This window comes from Haliotis asinina, chromosome 6, assembly GCF_037392515.1.
Source record: "Haliotis asinina isolate JCU_RB_2024 chromosome 6, JCU_Hal_asi_v2, whole genome shotgun sequence".
Classification (NCBI taxonomy): Eukaryota; Metazoa; Mollusca; class Gastropoda; order Lepetellida; family Haliotidae; genus Haliotis; species Haliotis asinina.
In genome coordinates, this window is record NC_090285.1 from 71061260 (window position 1) to 71083626 (window position 22367).

Here is a 22367-nt window from a genome sequence, read left to right on the forward strand (position 1 = left end):
ATGGGTCACAGTCCAAGTTTAATGATCTCACCTATGAAAGTCTGGCCAAGGGGCACAGGTCTGAACCTTCCATCAAAGAAGAAGAGTCCAAGATAGGGGTTCACATTGAGGAACCTGGCTACGTCGATGTAGTTGGGCAGTGTTGCTGACAGACCCACGATACGGATCATACTCTGTGTACTCTCCACCTGAGTACAATGCAGGGTCCACAGTAACAAGTCGACATAACGAAATGAGTGAGCAAGTGAGCTTAGTTTTACACCATTTTAAGCAATAGTCCAGCAATATCGTAGCAAGAAAATGGGCTTCAGTCAGAGAGAGAAGCATTACACAAAATATATATCTATCACAACATTTCATTCCAATTAGCTACAGTCAATGTACATCAAACAAACTGTTCCCTCAACATGACACACCTGTCGTATGGTCCTGGCCACCAGACTCTCGATGACTGGACCACGGTCGTCATGAAGCAGGTGGACCTCGTCAATGATAAGTAGCTTCACAAGCTGAGCCAGGGCCACATCACCTGTACTCTTCCTCGTCACCACATCCCACTTCTCTGGGGTTGTCACCAGCATCTGCCACATACACTCCATGTTACAACCTTATTCTAGGAATCTTACAACATGTACACCATGCCAAATCTGATGGTCAATGAAATATCATTATGTCAAAGTTAAAATTTGCAAAGATCTTAATTGGGAACTGAATTCAAGAAGTAACTTCAAAATTGTAAAAGTCAGTACCAAACAATCAATGTTACTCCAGTCCTATTCAGGATTATGATTAAACTATGTCCATGTGCCCCTCAACTAATCTCCCGTTTCTTTGACCTCAGCTAACCTATGACCCCTACAAGGCTGTGACCTCTACCCACCTGTGTTTTCAGGATCTCAGCCTTAGTGAGGGACATGTCCCCCGTCAGTTCCCGCACTGTGATGCCTAGGGGTTCCAGGCGACCACCAAAGTTTCGCACCATCTCTGCTGCCAGAGCTTTCATTGGTGCCACATACACAATCTAGAAGAATGATTTGACAGTCAACATTACAGATCAGCAAACATAAATAATAACTGAAATCTTCAACACCCATGTTAGAAGTGATCTTCAGTAACCACTGCCTGTCATAAGAGGCTACAAATAGAAATGGGTGGTGACACTTGCTGACTTGGTTGACATGTATGTATCCCAATTACGTAGACCAATGCTCATGCTGTTGATCACTGTATTGCGTGGTGCAGACTCGATTATTAAAGACCACTGTGGTAAAGCTGGAATACTGCTGAGTGTGGAGTAAAACTCACTGACCCACTCACTCTTCACAAACTCCTGGTGTTCGCAGTGTCGCCCTTCAGGTTCTTATCCTACAGAGAGCACCTGCAGTAAATACACCAAGCAAGGAACCATCCACTTACCTTGAACTCATCTTTCTTGATGACGCCCTGAGACAAGTGCTGATTCAACTCATGCAGGATGGTCAACATGGCAATGTTGGTTTTACCAGCGCCAGTTGGGGCACAGATAAGCAGGTTTTCATTGGTCTTGAAGGCAGCCTCAAACACCACAGATTGGATGCGGTTCAAGTTTTTCATTCCCCGGAATGCCAGCTGTCCAATCTGGGCAGAAAAAAGTATGAGTATATTATTTTTCTGGTTGATAGTAACAGTGATATGTGTGTGTACAGGTCAGACAAAACATCTAATTACATACATGTATTTTAAGTAACAGATAGTTACATATTCCACAACATATTCAGAGTTCTATCATGTTGTAGATTCTGCAATAGGTGCTGTTACATCTATTTATGTATCCTTCCATATATCCTATTTTACCTAGTTATATATCTTCCAATTCTAATTGAAGCGGATGTACAATAAACTCATTGGAAGCCTCCATTTACTGCAGATATGAGAATTACTATGAATTCACCGTTCCTGACAGGGGCGGTTGCGAGGGCTTGACGCCATGAATCAGGCTTAGTATGAAATATGAATATCATTCAGAAAATCACATATTTTTCCTTATCCTGACTCATGCAAATTACGCTTACAGAATCTAATGGAAACAGCGGGGAGTCAGGCTCCGAGTACTTACTTTAGAAACTGTAACAGCGGTGAGTCAGGCTGCGAGTACTTACCTCAGAAACTGTAACAGCGGTGAGTCAGGCTCAGAGTACTTACTTCAGAAACTGTAACTGTAGTTCACTCCCGTTCTTCCAATATTCATCTGTGAGATGGGGGGATCGCATACAGTAGAACTTGTCTTCTATTAAAGCATTCGTAGACTGGAATGTGATGTGTATAGATCAGCTAGCGTCTTGACAGTGTCAAATGCAATTGTATGTCAAGATTTCTATCACGACCAGTTGTGACCCTTCTTCATGTACGAGTATCTTCATTACGAGTACAGGGTCATAATCAATCATGCTAGCCTGTTCAAGATGCAGTCCCTGCGTAGGGACTCTCAACTATTATACTCTGCACAGCGTCTTGTCTCAACAAGTCACATGATAAAGGGTGAGTGAAACTCAGCGCTTCTGGGGAACCATTAGTTGTTGTTCGACAACAAGTGTCCCAATTGGTGAATACCGGTGACGTCATCTGTGGTGATGTCCCATAGGTACCATATTTCCAAAAGCAGGACTCCATCATAGTTGTTAGTGAGCAGTTTCCATGTAGAGCAAGTGTTGACGTCAACTCTCTCACTTCGTGTGGACTGGAGGCTTGCTTGAAGTCCAAAGCATGCATTTCTGAAATCCATGCAGCTGTTGCTACGGCAAGTAGAAATAGCGTTTTCTGTGTCCATATTTCAAGTCATGTCCAATCTAGTGGCTCGTAGACATCACTCGTGAGGTGTTGTAGTATGAGATTCAAATCCCAAGCTGGAGCCTTAAATCTGCGCTGTTGGTCTTCCAGCTTGAATGAGCTTAGTACTGGAGGGGGAACGTGCAAGCAATCTGGCACTGGAGATACGATTGTTGGTATCTCCTTGTTGAATCGTGTAGCAAATAGGTCTATTGTATATAAGTGGAAACTACTGTGGAGTTGTAAGTGTGAACCATCAGTAGTTTGTTCTACTGTCGATCTATGATGTACTGTGTTGATTACACTTTTCATCTCCAGGTGGTCATTACGCTGAATGTGTTGGTTGCCCATCCAGATTCTTGCTGCCAACTCATTGTTTAAGTGAGCATGCCAACCTTGTAGTGACGCATCTACTTAGAGACGGTTGTTGAAGACACACTCGTCTGGTCAAATCTTGTGCTCATGTGAGCAGACGAAATAGACACAGAAGCTGTCGCAGTGATTTACAGAGAGTAGAGCATGTTCTATCATGGCTTGAATTTTGATCCACCGATCCTCTGGGACGATGATGTAGTTCAATGGAGTAATGAATCCAATCCCGAAGAATTGAAGATCTTGCTGCAGTTCTAATTCCAACTTCAGTAGATTCACAAGCTTGAGTTTGCAGCCTGATGGTGAAGTGGCTGAATGTCGTTGTTGCTGCGAAGTCCCCACCAATGTAGGTACATGATGATTGTCTTGGTGACTCCAGTAAATAGCCATGGGGCCGAAGATATTCCAAATAATAGAACCATCCTTCGGTAGTGCTGACTGTTGAAAAGGAAATGCAGACATTTCCTGGAATCCAGATGAATTGCAGTGTGCAGGAAGGCATCTTGTAGACTGATGCTGACTAGATGGATGGATGGATGAGATGCCACAGTTGTGGTAGATGGATCATTCTGAACTGTTCTGGTTTCAGTAGATAATCCCTGTTGAACTCCTTTATGTTGAAACTTTTCCTTGGATTTTTCTTGGATACTAGAAAGATTGGGACATAGAATCCTCATGTTAGTCGATCCAGGTGAAGTTTTTTGACTGTGCCTTTCCCTAGTACAGATGATATGGTGTCAGCAGCTTATTTCGTTGATCAATCGGATACATACAGTCCTGGGTTGTTTGTTAGCAGTGGTGCTGCCAGTAGCGGGATCTTCTGATGCTCATGACGTAATCACTGTTGAGAAGTCCCGAATTCTTCCAGCAGCATTGTAGACGTCCCCCAACTTGTGAAGGTTGTACGGGAACAGCTGGGGGTGGAAGACTCCAGTCATTCCAAACCCTATCTTCAGCGCATTCCTTCTTTAGTGCCCCTGGCAGAACACTTTTAAGGGAGCACCTGCTTCCTACGGTAGAGCGACGAAAGGAGTTTTTGCTGCCACGAGCGTTGTACTTCTTCTGTCTTGCTCTCTGGGCCCCTGAGAACCTTGACTGGTTGAAGTAACGCTGAATGTCTGATTGAGGACCGTAGTCAAAGTGTCAACCGACCTTATCAACATTACTTCTCTGGAGACCTGGGCGATGGATTTAGAGACACCTTCAATTCTGTGGTCGAATACCGTAGATGCCGTTTAGGGAGCCTGATACAAGGGTTTAGTAAAGCTGTAGCCCCACAATGATGCTGATAATAATCCTAGCCAGGATAGTAGATCCAATACCGCAGATGTAGAGGCTAGATGCTGCTTGATGAATTGTTGACCCTTCTTCTGAGTGATGAGCACAGACAGGATCATCCTTTTGTATTCAGTCTCAGGGTTGCTGAACTAGGAGATGAGGGTCTCCTTGAAGGCCTTGAACTTGCAGGTCTGAAGAAGATATACACTGACTGGTTGCATCCAGTTGAGTCAGTCACCTATCCTCTGCTTTGTAGGATCTGTTGCAATTCGTGATGAGCATGTAGGCATCTATGTCAGGCCCTTTCATAAAGGGCTCCATGTGAAGTAGTGAGAATTGATGAGTGCTGAAAGACAGAATGTGTTGTTGCTGGTACTTACTTGCTGTCTGAAAGGCTGTTGACAAAGTTTCAGAGATCGTCAATATCAGCTGAATTGGAGGAAACGTCAATGTGTTGATAACCAAGTTACCAATGTTATAGGAATGAGACTTGTTGGAGTCCTTTGATGGAGAGACAAGATCCAATCCATTTGTAATCCCTGACATGATCTGTGAGTCTGAGAAGAGGACTTCCTCCGGTGATAGAGATCGAGGATATCAATCTCTGTCTGTCAAAACCTCTCTGTCCTTCAACGAATGCATTTGTGAGTCCTTGTGATCCCCCTGCCTATCTGTATGCCTTGAACGACAGCCATTCCATGAGAGTCTTCACGCATGCATGTGACAATCCACATCTAATGAAGAAGACTAGCAATGACAGCATCTCCAGCGAACAGAGGATGTAGACAGTGATCGCTTGCGGCTGTAGTGAGATCCATGAGCGCGAGCACTTGGTGAGTTGATGGAAGGAGCTTCATCCATACTGCAACATGAGGATACAGCTGATGGCAATGGTTTCCATGAATGGGAGCATGCATATGACCAAAGGACCTAATGCAGTCGGTGAACCATCACGAAGAGTGACTGTAGTTGTAGCAGCTGACTGGTGTTTCCGTTCCTCTTCAAAACAGCGATCCTTCAGGTTCATCATATGAGCAATGACATGTTGCATGAAGAGGCCGGTGGTGTCAGGGACTGCAGCACAAGCAGAAGCATCTGATGTGTAAAGTGTAGACATTGTAGATATCTGTGTAGATCGTACACTCTCTGAAGGATGCAGCATAGTTATCGACTCAGTTGATGAAGGCCTAGTAGATGCTGATTGTTGACAATGAGAGATGACGATCTGTACCCTGGGGAAGTAGTCGTGGAGATTTGTCATAGATGTGACGTTCGTCAGGTGGGTCTATCTCATTGCTGAAGGACTTTGTAGCAGCCGTGGAGAGTAGTTTCAGTGCAGGTCTAGTAGTGGAAGACTTCATAGGATGAGATTATCCCGAGAGCCTACGTTGTTTGTCCTTAGTACGCCTTAGAACAGTATAAAAACATAATGCAAATTCTGAATCTGATAAATCCTTACAAAGGTCACAGAAAACAAATAAGAAGAACAAATACTTTTGCATGAAGAACATACTACATGCAAATCAACCGTTGACAGCCATAGTTTACACTGGGACCAAGTCTAAGTTACATGTCCAAAACACATGAAAATAAGTAAATATTTTTACATCATGACGATAATAATTACAATCCCATAAACCAAATATGACACAATTTAGATTACAGGACCGAAATATACGCAAAAAGTATCGCCATGTTGGGACCCAAAATGCCTCCAACCGTCCTCGTCAGGGGATGAAGGAGAGAGTGGAAAGTATGGCTGGTCATGTGACCGTATTGGCAGGAAAGGGAGGCTTCCGGTGGGTGACTGTATTGTTTGTCTGCTTCAATTAGAAGAAACTTTAAGGGATTTCCACTTCAAGGTGTTCCACTATCTTCACATAGAGGGAGGAGATCAGCATAACAAGCATGTGTCAGGATAAGGAAAAAGGAGTGATATATGAAACGCTATATCCTGCAATACATCTAGAGTTTTAGTTAGTGATATTTTAATGTTAAAATGAGAAATATGTCCCTTCTGACATCATGTGATACAAGGGAAATATGTACACAGTAATGATGTGTCTCACCTCATCGAGCTCGCTAACAGGTACAAGTCTCTGCCCTACATCTACAGGGGCGGGGTCATTGGGGGGAACAGACACCTCCTCATACTCCTTGTTGTCAGTGCGGTTGAATCCTTGGGGGAGCACCATCTGTTGTAGCATGGAAAAAACTGTTTACAGTCAGGCCGTGTTAGTCCGGACCCCAACAATCCGATTCCCGCAATATCCGAACAATAGCAAGCTGTAACCAATCTTGTTTACTATGTAAACTCATTACCTGTTGATTCAGTAATCCGGTGCTTCACTCTCCGTATCCGGATGTTAATCAGCGGTAACAGATTAGCTAATTACATATAGTTTTGCTTCATTAATCCCGCGGTACATCAAAAAGGTTCGGATAATCCCTTCACACCGTAAGCTCCATTCAGCAGTAATTGTTAAGTGACACTTGCGAGTTGAAGAAGCAAACAGCTCCACCATTCAGAACTGTTACCGTCATGTAGATTTCTTTCACAAGTGAGTTTTGTTACGTGTATGTATAATCTATCCAGACATGATTGTATGCATTGATTTATTATTATAAGAATATTCAAGTTATTATGTCTACACACTGTAATAAAGTCTTTTGAAACTTGTATATGTTCGTATGTTTTTGTATTGCCATGTCAAAGGGAAGTAACCCTACTGTAGTTGTGTTCATAAAAGTACGCTTCAGTAGTCCGTACGTTTCACTATCCGAACGTTTTTGACGAAAAACAGAAGTGTCCAGATTAACGCGGCCTGACTGTATTCACATTCTCAGGAGGTGAAATGAAAAGATATTAACTGATGTATTCAACACAGATAAATCCACATGTCAGACAAACGAACACTAAATACTAATAATGAGTCAACCTGAACACAATAACATCCTGTTAGATTTCCAAATCAGCAGCATTATCCTCTGTATATTACTGTGCAGGTTTAATACAAATACACATTGCTCGCATTCTACACAGCACCTGCACAATACCATCTGACACTCAGCACCTGGACAAAACCATCTGACATTCACCTCCTGCACAATACCATCTGACACTCACCTCCTGCTCAATACCAAATGACATTCACCTCCTGCACAATACCATCTGACACTCAGCACCTGCACAATACCATCTGACATTCACCTCCTGCACAATACCATCTGACACTCAGCACCTGGACAAAACCATCTGACATTCACCTCCTGCACAATACTATCTGACATTCGCCTCCTGCACAATACCATCTGACATTCACCTCCTGCACAATACTATCTGACATTCAGCACCTGGACAATACCATCTGACACTCAGCACCTGCACAATACCATCTGACATTCACCTCCTGCACAATACCATCTGACATTCACCTCCTGCACAATACCATCTGACACTCAGCACCTGCACAATACCATCTGACATTCACCTCCTGCACAATACCATCTGACATTCACCTCCTGCACAATACCATCTGACACTCAGCACCTGCACAATACCATCTGACACTCAGCACCTACAGAATACCATCTGACATTAACCTCCTGCACAATATCATCTGACATTCACCTCCTGCACAATACCATCTGACACTCAGCACCTGCACAATCTCATCTGACATTCCGCACCTGCATATTACCATCTGACATTCACCTCCTGCACAAGTGATTGGACAGGAAACTGACCTTGTTTCCCCCAACATATGCTGACGACTGCCTCGCCTCCTCATAAGAGTCAAACACAAATGGGTATCTCTCTCGCTGGTAAGACTTGCTACTGCCTGTGAACAGCGGACGGTTGGATGCCACCTGCAGCGCTGCCTCCCTGCAAACATACAGTTGCCATGGTTACTCTTTGAATATGTACTTGCTGGATGTAAGGCAGCAACCTCAAGACATGTTTCACCTCAAACAACCTAATCCATCAGGGCACACTTTTAATGGGGTTCAAGTTACACATTTCAAGATATGCACTCACCTCTGGGCACGCATCTCCATAGGGTTGAAGGCTCTCTTCCCTTCTTCCTCCATTTTCTTCCCATCCCGCTTGGACAATTTCTTCTCCTCCCTACGTATCTGCTTCATCAGTTGCTTCTCTTCCTCTGACTGGGGAAACATGAGAATGAATTAGAGAGAGAATACTGTACTGGTCCCAGTCAGCTACACAACAGAGACTGCAAAAAGCCTTTTAAAGGAAATCTACTGTACTGTAATCAGGCACACCTCTCAAGACATGAATTCTACTTTGTAATCAACCTGACTGCTCAACCAAGACAAATATCCCTCTCTTACTTAGCCTTCTTTGCCTCGACATGCCAGGTTGCACTGTTACCTAATCTCCATCTCCCAGACATGAAAAACTGTATTGTTACCCAGAAATAACCTCAATCTCCCTGACATGACAACTGTATTGTTACCTAGAAATAACCTCAATCTCCCAAACATGACAAACTGTATTGTTACCCAGAAATAACCTCAATCCCCCAAACATGACAAACTGTATTGTTACCCAGAAATAACCTCAATCTCCCAGACATGAAAAACTGTGTTGTTACCTAGAAATAACCTCAATCTCCAGACATGACAAACTGTGTTGTTACCTAGAAATAACCTCAATCTCCCAGACATGACAAACTGTGTTGTTACCTAGAAATAACCTCAATCTTCCTGACATGAAAAACTGTGTTGTTACCCAGAAATAACCTCAATCTCCCAGACATGACAAACTGTGTTGTTACCTAGAAATAACCTCAATCTCCCAGACATGACAAACTGTGTTGTTACCTAGAAATAACCTCAATCTTCCAAACATGACAAACTGTGTTGTTACCAAGAAATAACCTCAATCTCCCAGACATGACAAACTGTGTTGTTACCTAGAAATAACCTCAATCTCCCAGACATGACAAACTGTGTTGTTACCCAGAAATAACCTCAATCTCCCAGACATGACAAACTGTGTTGTTACCTAGAAATAACCTCAATCTTCCAGACATGACAAACTGTATCATTACCTAGCAACAGCCTCCTTGGGCCAGACAAACAGACCTGCATATTTACCTAGCATATCCCTATCCCCACCAACATGCCTACCTGTATTGTAACCTGGCAACCATAGGTTGGTCTCTCCACTTCCTTTTTGCCTGAAGGTATAATTAAAACATACATCACACATTATACTGTCACACTGTAGGAAACCTTAAACATACTAACTAGTGTTTGGTGTGGATCTCACGCATTGTTTCTGTGTAAGCAGTTCTTTACAGCTGGACCTATGTTCATCACAAGTTTTGAGCTGTTAAACGACAGTAGGAGGATCTTCAATACAAACCTTGACAGTCATATAGCATGGATCTGGATCCTGTTGCTGAGAACCAGGTCACTGTGATCTCACAGACCATTACCATGAGTCTAGACACTGTTTATTAGAACCAGGTCACTGTGATCTCACAGACCATTACCATGAGTCTAGACACTGTTTATTAGAACCAGGTCACTGTGATCTCACAGACCATTACCATGAGTCTAGACACTGTTTATTAGAACCAGGTCACTGTGATCTCACAGACCATTACCATGAGTCTAGACACTGTTTATTAGAGCCAGGTCACTGTGATCTCACAGACCATTACCATGAGTCTAGACACTGTTTATTAGAACCAGGTCACTGTGATCTCACAGACCATTACCATGAGTCTAGACACTGTTTATTAGAACCAGCTTACTGTGATCTCACAGACTACTGGCATGACTTACGCTGGGCCTGTAGTTGAGCTATTGCTGCTCTGTTAGTGTCTGCAACAAGGGTTTTCATCAGGCGACTCCTGTTCGACAGCAGGGTTTGAATCATCTCAAAACGGTCAAAACCAAGAAGCTCAAACAGCTGAAACAAACCAAAGTGTGACTAAAAAATATCTTGTTCCTACTGCCCACTCTACATCTGCTCCAGTTCATGTGGAGAGTTTGTAACACATTCTACATGAATACAATCAAAAACTCAAATGTTACCACTTTAGCCCAGACAATAGTCATGTAAACCTTTCTCTCCCCAATTAAGTTGATGTAATATTTCAGCCTATTCCAAGTTTCAACACAAACCTCATTCTGTAACTCCTCATCAGTCTTGGTAGAACAAAGAACCTCAAAGATGGTGGTAGAGAGGTCCTCGAGACTAAGACCAATGTCCATTTCCCCAGAGGCAGAGAAGTACTTCCTCACTTCCTCCAGCAGCCATGATGAGTCGCACCTGTCCTCCAGTCTCCCAGCTCCACCCTCTGGGATCTTCTTTCCTAACACTGGCTTTGCATTATATTTCAAATCCACATTTTTTTCTTCCACTTCATCCTCAGATTCTGAACTTGATAACTCTTCTTCTCGATCTAATTTTGGAGTTGAGAATTTGATATTTTTCCCAAATTCTTGGATAATGGCTGCCCCGTCTGCTTCCTCTCGACCATGGAAATCGTCCTCCAGGAGGACGTCACCTGGTAACCAGGACACGATGCGTGAGACCAGCTCACATGCTTTGGTTGCTGCGGTGGCTGGGAATGGGCCAAAGATGCTTCTCAGTGTTGTGGTCTCTCTCTGACCAACACTCTCTGCAAACTTGAAAATTTCAAAAAGGTATGCTGCAGCTCCCTCCACAATGTCGGAGGATGCCTCATTGCCAACTGGAAACAGACAGAAATGTCAGGTTACATTTAAGGCAATAATGGACAGCTGACCGTAACACGTCACATATATCATATTTGGGATTACACTTTCTTAGTAGAGTACAAATTCTAGTACATTTTTGGTTGAGTGCCATATGGGATTCGAACCCGCACCCTCAGAGTCAGGCACATAATCACCAGCACACAAAGTCAGCTGTCTAACCTGCTCAGCCACCGAGTAATCATAGTTTTCGGTCCTGGGAGTTGTTCCAATGTACACTTATCAGAGGGGTACAGAAAGTATGCAGTCTAGACTGCCAGTTGTCTGACTTCCATTTTTGTGGCTGATCAGGTACTAGAATTTGTCGTTCACTAAGAAAGTGTAATCCCAAATATGACATATGCTACATCTGACCACTTTCTAAATGGCATTGTGTAACCATAGCTGACAGTATCACTGGTTTGTTTCAGCAAGAAGGATTGATCATAGTAGTATATACAATGGGGGTTTTAAAACACTTTCAAGAAAAGTCTCTACAAAGCCTTATTTACTAAATAAGGCTTTGGTTGGGTCCTTAGCTCTTGCTACTATTACCCCTACTACTTAACGTGTGTTGGAGGTAACACTGTGCCTATGTCACGTTTATATCGATGAAACAGTTTAACGTGAACCGCCTATGATCTCTTTGGTGTTCGTAATAAAGGCTTGCTGGGCTTTTTGTATCCCTTGTTCTATGTACTTTTTTTTCTCGTCTTCGCTGATAGCAGACTTACGAGACTTGGACCGAATATCTTGTTTCATTCCGTTATATTTTGTGAGTTCAGAGAGGATTGAATGAAACTCCTCTTCTGAGATCTTACTATCAGAGAGTGCCGTGGAAATACGCCCACTTACTGTGTTGAGCTTTGCTTCGGCCAGAACCCTGATCTCGTCGTGTTTCAATGCCTTACGATGCAGTCTGCGTGATATCAACTTAAGTGCCAACCCTAACACCCCTGCCACCCCAGCTGTTATTTCAATACCTAGCACTATAGGTGTAGCCACGATGGTAGCTAACAATCCAACACCTGCCGCCCCTAGTCCCATGCTGGTTGTCATAAGGGTAGTGTCAGCCCCGTCCAAGATATTGAAAGCTCTATGGTACTTTTTATATAGTGCTTTCCGCGTGTCACGGTCTTGTTCTAGTTGGCGTTTCACGTCACATAACTGCCTCAAGCGGAACCCATCTACGGTTTCCAGCGTCTTCGCTACTTCATCTACGCCTGGGTACAGACCCATCCTATAATATATATTTTGAAAGATATTTTAATTGGGTTTCAGTTAATACTCTATAAATTAATTTTAAGTCTACAAGTTCTATACTAGTAGTCAGGGTAATAGGTGAGAGGCTAATAGACTTTCCTGTTGTAATAAAAACCCCACTGAGGTTTATTAAGCGGTTTATAGGACCCCCGTGGGTATCCCGTTGTATAACAATACGACAATATTGGCCATGGTGTTCGTCAAACCAGTGTATTGACACCCCGGGTAAAATTTGGTGTACTCTTGAGGTGTTTTCATTGTCTGAATGAAAGAAGACTTCTATGATGAGTGTGAAAGGGGAGAATATATCAAGACTTATGTTAAAAGAATAATTGATAAATGCTAATTTATTTTTTACTCCAGTCTTTAACCTATTTTTTTCGGTATCAGTAGTTGCTATGAATACCCTCTCCGGAATGAAATCCCCGGCCCAGATACCGTTGTTCCTAATCTTAGAGATATACCCCGTATCTGCGTCTATTGTGATATAAGGTGAGGCGAGTGTTAAGTTGATCAGCCATTTGGGCTCTTTTAAATCTGATAACGACACCAGTCTGTACACGTTGTCTTTGAAGTGCAGGATATATAAGGTGTCTTCCTCACCAGGCCGATCGAATCCCTCCGTATCTCCTAGGTCGTTAAGCGTAGTGTTGGGACGATGACTGGTCATTATTATACTATTACGATATAATTTCCAACTGGTTTTCTGATAATAATTCAGGGGTGAACTTCATACCCATGAAGTGTATGTTGTCAGGCAGGAAGATCTTGGTTAGTGATATCTTGTTTTCCACGATCACGTTGACCCCCTGCAGACTGGTGTTGGAGCCGACACCCACCCGCACGTAAACGTTGCAAACTTGATACTGGTGTCGTTTCCCCCACCCGAGTTTGATCCCCTTCACGATCTCTACATCATTCCCCGATGGTTCCCCTAGGTAGACTTTGATGATCAGTGTTGAGTTTGTCGGTAGACTCTCTAGTATACTGACCACGCCTTCGAATTCAGACACCAACTGCAATGTCACGTTTTGTATGGCCGGTTTACTCGATAGCATGTGGGCTGCCATAGTGTCGAGTGGGCTGACGACTACGCTACGTCTCTGAGTTGGGACGTAAGCCACGAGCAGGGTTCCATTGTTCACGACTTTGTTTAGGTGGTTGTCTTTGTTATCCGTGAACACGTAGGGGGCCTAATATTGAGAAACCAGTCGTTATCGGGTAACAACACCCACTTGTCATCTTCGGTGAAGACGAGCATATATGGCTTGTTTCGGGCGACGGTAGTGCTCTCAACATCGTCTAAGTCGAACAGTTTACCCCCGAACGATGGGTATATTATCCAGTTATTACCGGTGTTGACAAGGGCGTACTTAGTGTTGATTGTTGCTCTTGTGGTATCTACTATATCACTTAGGGTTCCACCGGAGGGGACTTCAACGCGTTTGTAAATGTTGTTTTTCAGTTGCAAGGCGTACGATTTACCATCTACTCCGGGAGCGTCAAAACCGCGCGTGTCTCCGAGGTCGGAGATCCCGATATTGACGCATTTTTTCACTCCGGGCCCTTGTGCGCTGGTCATTTTACATGAAGCGTTAAGCTGAGGTATCCTATATTTACAGGATTATGATTTATATCTAACACCGATATTATCAGCTCAGGTATGTTGCCCTGGGTTAATCTCTTATACTGCCGTGGTGAAAACGACTCGGTTCTACCGTCGTTGTATTTCTCAGTTTTCACCGGCACTGCTCTCAGTATAGTGGAAGGGTGACCTCCTTGAATGTTGTACGTTGTGCTCACCTGACCGAGATGAATGTACAGCTCTCGGTACGGTACTAGGTCGGGTAACTTCGTGCCTGTGACGGTTGTTGTTGGTTTTATCTCGTCAGGAGACATACCGAGTATCCTCGCTAATGGTCGGCCGAGCCTCAAGGAGGTTCTTCCGTTGTTGATTAACACCACTGTGCCGTTTGAGTCGTTCATCTTGAGTTCGGCTCCCAGGGGTTTGAAGACCTCGTCGTTTAGAGAGCACACGCTGTAGTAGCCGTCAGTTATCTGACTGCGAGTTCCACTGACGAACAGCTTATTGTTGCTGGCGTTGATGTTAGTCCATTGCGGTAGGTAGGTGATATCGCAGAGTGCGACTTCGAGTTGGCCTGACGTGTTATCGATCGCGTGCGTCAGCTGAACGGCCTCACCGCTCGTTATTCCTGGAAGTGTTATGTACATATTATAATATATAATTTATATATTATAATATGGACTTAGCACACTTGAAAATCGTGGTGGTAGGTAGTACGGGGTTTAAAGCAACCTTTATTAATATCTTTGAAAACTATATCGTGACCGTTAATAACGCGCAGGCGGTGGTAAACTGGAATCAAAACCCAATGCAGTTTTGGCAGAACCAACTCAACTTTGCTGTGTGGTGTGCGACGACAGGGTCGGGTGTGACACTAGACTACGGTATAGACGAACTGAGTAAGGCAGTCATTTTGTTTCATATTTATTATCAAACGAGACGAATATTGAAGGAAATAAGTGCTCCTCTTCCCCAAGATAAAGCGTGGAGTATGACGAATAACCCCTATGATAAACGCGCTTATGAACGTGTTTGTGGGGAGTTTGAGATTCCAACGAATAAAGACTTTCGCCTTCCTGGTGTGAACCATGGTCTCGGTATAGTTCTCGTGTACTTCTACAGGTCCGGAACATATATGGCCGGTTCTGCAGATGGTACATACAACCCAAACCGTCATACATTTACAGGCCCCACAACGAATGAAAAGATCCATGTCAGCTGTATAAAGCAAACCAATCCTGATGCAGCCACAGCCTGGACTAAAATGATCTCAAAAACATCGAAAGAATTCACTCGTGCTGGTACAATACGCTTGAACGACTCGATTCGAACGTACGTGTGGGCGCTGTTGGGTGCGCAGTCGATGATGCGTTCCAATATCCTCGGTAAGGGAACTGCTTACGACGCTCAGAAACAGTTCGTTGCCAACGTTGAGGATGCTATCAATTCTCCAGTTGATCTCCCGCGGGCCATCGACCGTTACCAAAACGTGTTAGAATACGCCAGATCGAAAGTCAATTACGTGTTCGGCGTGGGGCTGTACATGGCTCCGAGTGATATGCAACTGAGAGTAAAAAAAGTGGTGGGTTATAACAACAAAATAGTCATAGCCACGGCGGATCAAAAGTTGGGTATCAACCCCGATATTAACACCCCCTATATCCCACACATACCACCACGTGAAACGGGTATAGTGGCGCCACCCCCGGAGTCTAAAGTTCATGTGGGGGTACCCCCCACACACCCCCATACTCAGGCCTCCAATCATATTGATAGTAAAACGGCCCTGGTGGTTGGTGGGGTAGCTTTGGGGCTTATTTGGTTAAAAATTTCTTAGCCGCTACGTACACCAGACCCACCACGGCGACGATGGCTGCCCACAGGTTTTGACTGAACCACATGGCAGTTTTAGCCAGAGCGCCCAACAACCACGAGACGATGCTACCCAGGATGCCGGGGAGGGCTTCGGCGGCTTTACCAGCCAGTTTAGCTAGGCCTTCCCCGAGTTTTTTTATCCAGTCTTTAACACCACCGCCGGGGGTTCCGCCGCCGGCAGGCCCCACAGGGGTACCCCCTGTCAGTGACACCACCAGGGTTGATATGATGAAACCCAATGCAGTCAGAATGCTGGCGATGGTGATCCCTTGCTCCCGGAACAATATCCGAATCCTGTCTGCTAACGTGGTGTCTCGGTGGAGGACTTGATTGATGGTTTCCCGCACACGGTTGGTCTGGGATCGAAGCTTTTCTTTGTAGCCGGACGCTGTCTCCAACCAGACCTGCCTTTTATCTTCCAAATTACGTATTCGTTCCTCGATGGTGGCTTTCATAGACTCGTCCTCAGTTTCACCGAGTTTTTCCTTTTCATAGGCGATGTGGTCGTCTATCTCACTCATTTTGGCCGTGCTTTTCCAGAGCTGACCACGAATGGTTTGCATCAACAGGTCCAACCCCTTCAGTTCCCGAAAGGTAATTTTGAGACCCGGGAAGGGCTTGTTCTTGTAGTCGGCCAACACCTTTTCAATATCATAAGTCATGTTTTGATCCGATGTGGCGTCCCTGATGCCTTCCAGACTTTGAACTAACTTCGGAGGATACTGCTTAGGTCGCGCGCCACCGTAATCTATGAAGCCTAGTTCATCGCGGACAAAGTTACTCCCATGTCGACTGCTCAGTGTTGATAAAGCAAGCGGTTCTCTTGTGCGTTTATGCACGAGATCGATCTCCGGGTGAGCCTTCAAACGCAGCGTGCCATTGCTATCGAGGGTAAACCTGGAATAGTTCCTTCCCAACGGCTTGAGTTTGGATTTATTTTCAACTGCGTTGTAATAATCGTCGACGGCGCCCTCCATGAGTGCGTCACCTGAGAATGAGGTCTCCTGCTCAGCCCCTGTATCATCCATAGTATCATCCCACATATCCATCATAGGTATGTCTTCAGCCATTATTTAGTATTAAAAATATATTTCATTTATATATAACAATGTACGGCAGAAAATTAGATCCTTTCAGAAGATTGAGAGAGCCATTAGGAGCCAGAGCCGTGCGCCAGTCGGTGACCATCACCAACAATCCCAGCAAGATAGACCAGAATCAAACTCTGCTGGTTAGATTTCCAAACCTTGGTGAGAATGACCTCATTGTACCAGGCACTATTCGACTGGCGTTCAATATCACGTTGACCTCCGACAACGACAAACGCGAGCTAGTGCGGAACGTGGGTCGAGCTATCATCAAGAAAACGACCGTCAAGATCAGCGGTAACGAGGTGCTGAGTATCGACGACAGCGACGTGTTTCACTGCTACGGGGATCTCTGGAAAAGCGAGGGAGAACGAGTCAATGATGTGTACCAGGGTATCAGCAAATCAACCCGGTCGCGCATAGGGTATGCCTTCACGCCAGACCAGCTAGACAAGCTATCGGACGGTGAAAAGGCCATCGCTCGAGCATACGGGAATCGATTCTGCGTGCCGCTCGACTTCGAGTTGCTCACAGGACACGCGCCGTTTTACCAGGCCGCGCTGGGTGATAGGCTCGAATACGAGCTCACGTTTAACGACTATAGCAAAGTAGTGCGTACGCCGAACGGTGATGAGGCCAGTTATGCCATAGACAACATCTCTCTGGAGTTCGACATGGTCACTAGCCCGGAGCTGGCCAGGCAGGTTCGAAGCCAGTACTCTGGGAAGATGGCTATCCTGTACGATCGCGTACTGAGGCATAGATCAGTCGTGCGAGATAAGAGCGACACTGTGTGGAATATCAACCTGAACGTGCCGGCGCGATCGATGAAAGGTATCCTGGTCGTCCCCGTGGAGGATTACGAGCCATTCCGGAGGGACAGCGAGAAGTTTTTCAACCCCGAGATTGAAAAGGTGGAAGTGACCATCGAGGGCGTGCCCAACCAGCTGTTCAGTCATGGTATGAGACCACACCAGCAGTGGGATGAGATAAAAAAGCTACCAGTGGGGGATTACATAACAAAGGACCTGGACCTCGGCTCCGTGCAGATCGGTGAATACCTGACCACTAAGTACGCCCTATGGTTGGACATGCGATCCACGGATGATGATAAACTGCACGGTAGCCGGCGCCGTATAGATAACGGCAGCGAAGGGATAACCATCCAGATTACTAAGAAGGCTCAACCCGCTGGTAAGTTGAAATTATATCTGTACGTTATTATGGACGCGCAACTTAATATAGACAATGGGAGATTCGTGCAAGCCATCTACTGATGGGGGGTACCCCCCACTGCCCACTGACCCACACTGCGCCATAGTGTGCAGGCAGACTGGCTGTGGGAAGACCGTTTTCGTGTTGGATATGTTGGAGGGTTACTACAAGGATGTGTTCGATAACATCGTTATCATGTGCCCTACTCTGAGCATGAATAAAACGTACGCGCGACCTTGGGTGATGACGGACCCGGACGTACACAAAATCGACCCTGGAACACGCCTGCAGGACTGGTTGAAAGCTCTTCACAAGAAATTTAAAGGGGAACCGACGCTGTTTATACTGGACGACTGCAGCGCTAATCGCGAGATAACAAAAAAGAGAGACATGCTATCGTACCTGGCCTTCTCCGGCCGGCATGCAAATCACAGCGTCTGGGTGCTAACGCAGAAGTTCAACTCGGTGTTGAAAGACCTCAGGGAGCAGACGCGATGGGTGGCCTTATTTCACTGCAAGGACAGGGATTCGTTCGAGGAGTGTTTGAGAGAGAACGATGTGATGAGCAAATTAGAACGGGAACGGGTGAAGAAACAGCTCGCTGAAACTAAACACGCTAAGCTCGTGCTCAAGACCGACCAACCAGTAGCATATAGAGTGTGCTAAAGCTAAGCAAAGCTAAGCAAAGCTAAGCTAAAGCTAAGCAAATGCTAAGTATAGCTATGATATTTGAAGTGTTTGTCGTGTGCAACTTAACCTTCATTTCTCTGTGTTTTGTCTGCATCGGGTATTATATAGTTAAAACTAAATCTTACTTGTTATATTATAAGATGGAGTGTGAGGAATTGCTCGAACAATTGTCTGGGGATGATGACAAGCGAGAGAAACTGGTGGCGTTGGCTGTTGGCGGCAAAGCCAAACATTACTTTGGAGACTACACTCCGGATAAAATTCACAAAATGTCAGCCGAAGAAATCGATAAGCTGTACGCTAGATACGAGTCCCGGCTCGGAGCAGAAATGACAAAGACAATAGGATCGGCTATGACCCAGATATACACCGGTATTGTGTCATACTTCCTTCCCATTCCACCAGAGCGCCGACTTTACCTGTGGGAAGACCTCGAGAAAGACCCTTTTATCGAACACGCCGTGAGCTCTATCAGCTGTGAGCTGTACCACAAATATGGCATGTTGTTGGCTCCAGTGACGGCGGCGATTATCACGGCAAAGCATTGTCAATTTGAGAGAAAGAATAATAATAATAGTATAGATGGATGCTGCTCCCGAGGTGACGGAAGTGACCCCCTCACAGGAACCAGTGAGGGAAACCCCTCCCGAGGTGACGGCGGAGACCAGGGAAACAGTGGGGGAACCCCCAACAGTAACTAGGCAGAAGAATCCTAAGAGAGTAGCTGCCGGTAAAAAACGGTGGTGTAACCAACATAAAATTATCAACCCCCGACTGTTGTTGGCTGTAGGTGCTGCCGTGGTTATAACATGGTTATACGTTGGAGTACCCTCCCACAGTGAGGTGGTACCCCCCAACAGTGAGGTGGTAACCCCCACTGTCGACCCGCATATCATGTTATAATTTAAATATTTTTATATATACATAATGTCTGAGGGGAAAACGTTCGTCAACGACGCATACCACGCCACAGTGGTCGCCAGTCTAGCCGTAGGGTACGCTCGGTTGACTAAAATGGTGCTTAAACAACCAACTATCAAGCTAGATTTCAACCTGCAGGATATGGGTATGCTCATAATGAACCTTGGTATGGCGATGGCCACAAAAGACATCCTAGTAAAACAAGGGATAATACCTGATAATATAATGAAATAAATATAGGATGGCCACGATAGCTATGATGGTCGGTGGGGCGTTAGTGAATGCCCTGGCATTTTCCGGGAGTAATTTCCTCTTCTCGAAACTACGAGATGACCACGCGGCTGAAATACAGGAAGAAAGGAAGCGGCACGATCTCGCTACTGAGAACTTACAAAAGGCACAGGCCGAGTACGCTAAAAAACGCCTCCAGAGGATCGATTTTATTAACGAACAACTCCAGCGTGAAAACCATGCCGTTCAAACATTCAACGATGTCGATGAAGCAATGAAAGAATACTACCTACTAACTGGTAAACGATTGGAACCGCTCAATAAACCCACACTCGCTCAGTACTACACACCATCCAAGGGACAAATGAATCGTGAACTGGGCTTCATAGTGTTGGGTATAGCAGCTACTGCGTTGGTTGCGAAGCAATTAGATTAAATACCCATATAAGTAAACATGAGACCGCTCCATACCGATGCGAATATATACTTATGGGGAAGACCGAGGCCTGTGGTAGGAAATGCAGGACTAGGTTCTGTTGTTTCCATATGGGAAGTCCCTACTACACGTGTTCTGTGTGTGGTATCGGGGTTAAAGGACACTACTGTCTATGTAAAGCTCACGGAGCGAACATAGTCAGACATCAACTCATCTACGAGAATAAAAAGGGCTACATAAAAGAACGTAGGCGACTGCTCAAGATAGACTCCAAATAAATGTTTTACTCATATACAGGAATACATGCACAAGGAACACTATATCCAACAGTGCGTGAAACAGCCACATATTTTTTATCAAGGTTACCTCCCTTTACTGTGAACCAATTAGACATTGGTTCTCTTAGGTGTAAACACTATGACTACTGTACACGAGCTTAAGCGGGTCGCAAAACAGAGAGGTGTGATCGGGTATTCTCGAATGCGGAAGTCAGCATTGTTGAGATTACTAGGTTTAGAAGCCCCTACGGTAAAACAATTAAAAGCTCAAGCAAAACAGCTTGGATACACGGGTTATTCAAACCTGGGGAGAGCCGGGTTAACCGCATTGTTATCACATACCCCCGTAGCAAAACCTCCCACTGTAAAACAACTGAAAGCCGAGGCACACGATTTGGGTTTAGGCAGGTATTCCCGTATGAGAAAACCACAGCTTGTAGAATTATTACGACAGAATAGAGCTATTGACCTACAGTTCGTGCGCACTGAGCGCGCTGTAGGCAACTATTTGAGAGGTTGGCGCATGCACGTTGATAGAAACATAGACATTACAGATATCAAGCCTCTGATAGCTGATAAGGTCAACCAGGAACTAAATAACCTAGGAAGTATCAAGTTTCAGATCACAGTGAAAATGTCGCTCGATAAGCAGGTTGGGGGCCCCACAGGGGCCACTGAGTATGTTCAGCCTTACTTCCGAGGTAAACAAGAGGTCGTCACACATACAGAGACCATTGACGCATCAATCGATACCAGTTTTCAGCAGATACGAGAATACCTAGAACGCTACACACACTTGGGGTCCGGGTGGGCTGTAGATAAAATCGATAATGTCTATCTAGACATAGCTAACTACGTACCATTCAGAGGCGGATCATACCTAGCCTTGCCCCCCTACTATAGGAACAAACATGCCATAGTAAACGTTAAGAATAGAGGAAACGATTGCCTGAGGTTAGCTATCAGGTCAGCCTTATTTCCAGCTGACACTAATCCGAACAGGTCTTCTAATTATCCTCAGGATGATGGGCTCAACTGGGATGGTATAGATGAACCCACCCCCATATCCCAGATCACTAAAGTAGAAAAACAGAATAATCTGGCTATAAATGTCTTTGGGCACGAAGGTAACACAACAATAGTACACAGGGTCAGCCCGGTGAAGGATCGCCAAGTTATCAATATATTCATGATCCAGCGAGGTGACTAGTATCACTACACATGGATAAAACACTTTAGCAGGCTGTTGTATGACCAATCGGCACACAGAGAAAAGACCCACTTCTGTGAACGATGCCTACATGGCTTCACACGAGCTGATTTATTAGAATCCCACCGGGAGGATTGTCAAGGTGTGGGGCAGACGGCCATACGAGTCGACATGCCTAAGGAAGGTGATAATATCCTAAAATTCGGTAACCACAAGAACCAAATGTCTGTGCCTTATATCATATACGCCGACTTCGAAGCCTTGGTGGTGGGGGATTCCCCCAGTGGTGCCGCCGGCGAGGTTCCCATCACCCACAAAACACAAGAGCATAAAGCCTGTGGGTTTGGATACATTATCGTCCGTTGTG

General features: G+C 45.0%; 1 protein-coding gene across 1 annotated transcript in view; it reads right to left on the reverse strand.

Moving 5' to 3' along the window:
* LOC137286184 (activating signal cointegrator 1 complex subunit 3-like) overlaps window positions 1–22367 on the reverse strand; it is a 293474-nt gene that overhangs the window by 262833 nt on the left and 8274 nt on the right. The window contains exons 3-12 of the mRNA XM_067817886.1: window positions 10615–11186; window positions 10273–10399; window positions 9610–9659; window positions 8495–8622; window positions 8203–8341; window positions 6525–6650; window positions 1417–1617; window positions 881–1021; window positions 417–581; window positions 32–188 (exon numbers count right to left, since the gene is read on the reverse strand). Of these exons, the coding sequence (XP_067673987.1) occupies window positions 32–188; window positions 417–581; window positions 881–1021; window positions 1417–1617; window positions 6525–6650; window positions 8203–8341; window positions 8495–8622; window positions 9610–9659; window positions 10273–10399; window positions 10615–11186 (1806 nt within the window). The remainder of the gene's footprint in view (window positions 1–31; window positions 189–416; window positions 582–880; window positions 1022–1416; window positions 1618–6524; window positions 6651–8202; window positions 8342–8494; window positions 8623–9609; window positions 9660–10272; window positions 10400–10614; window positions 11187–22367) is intronic.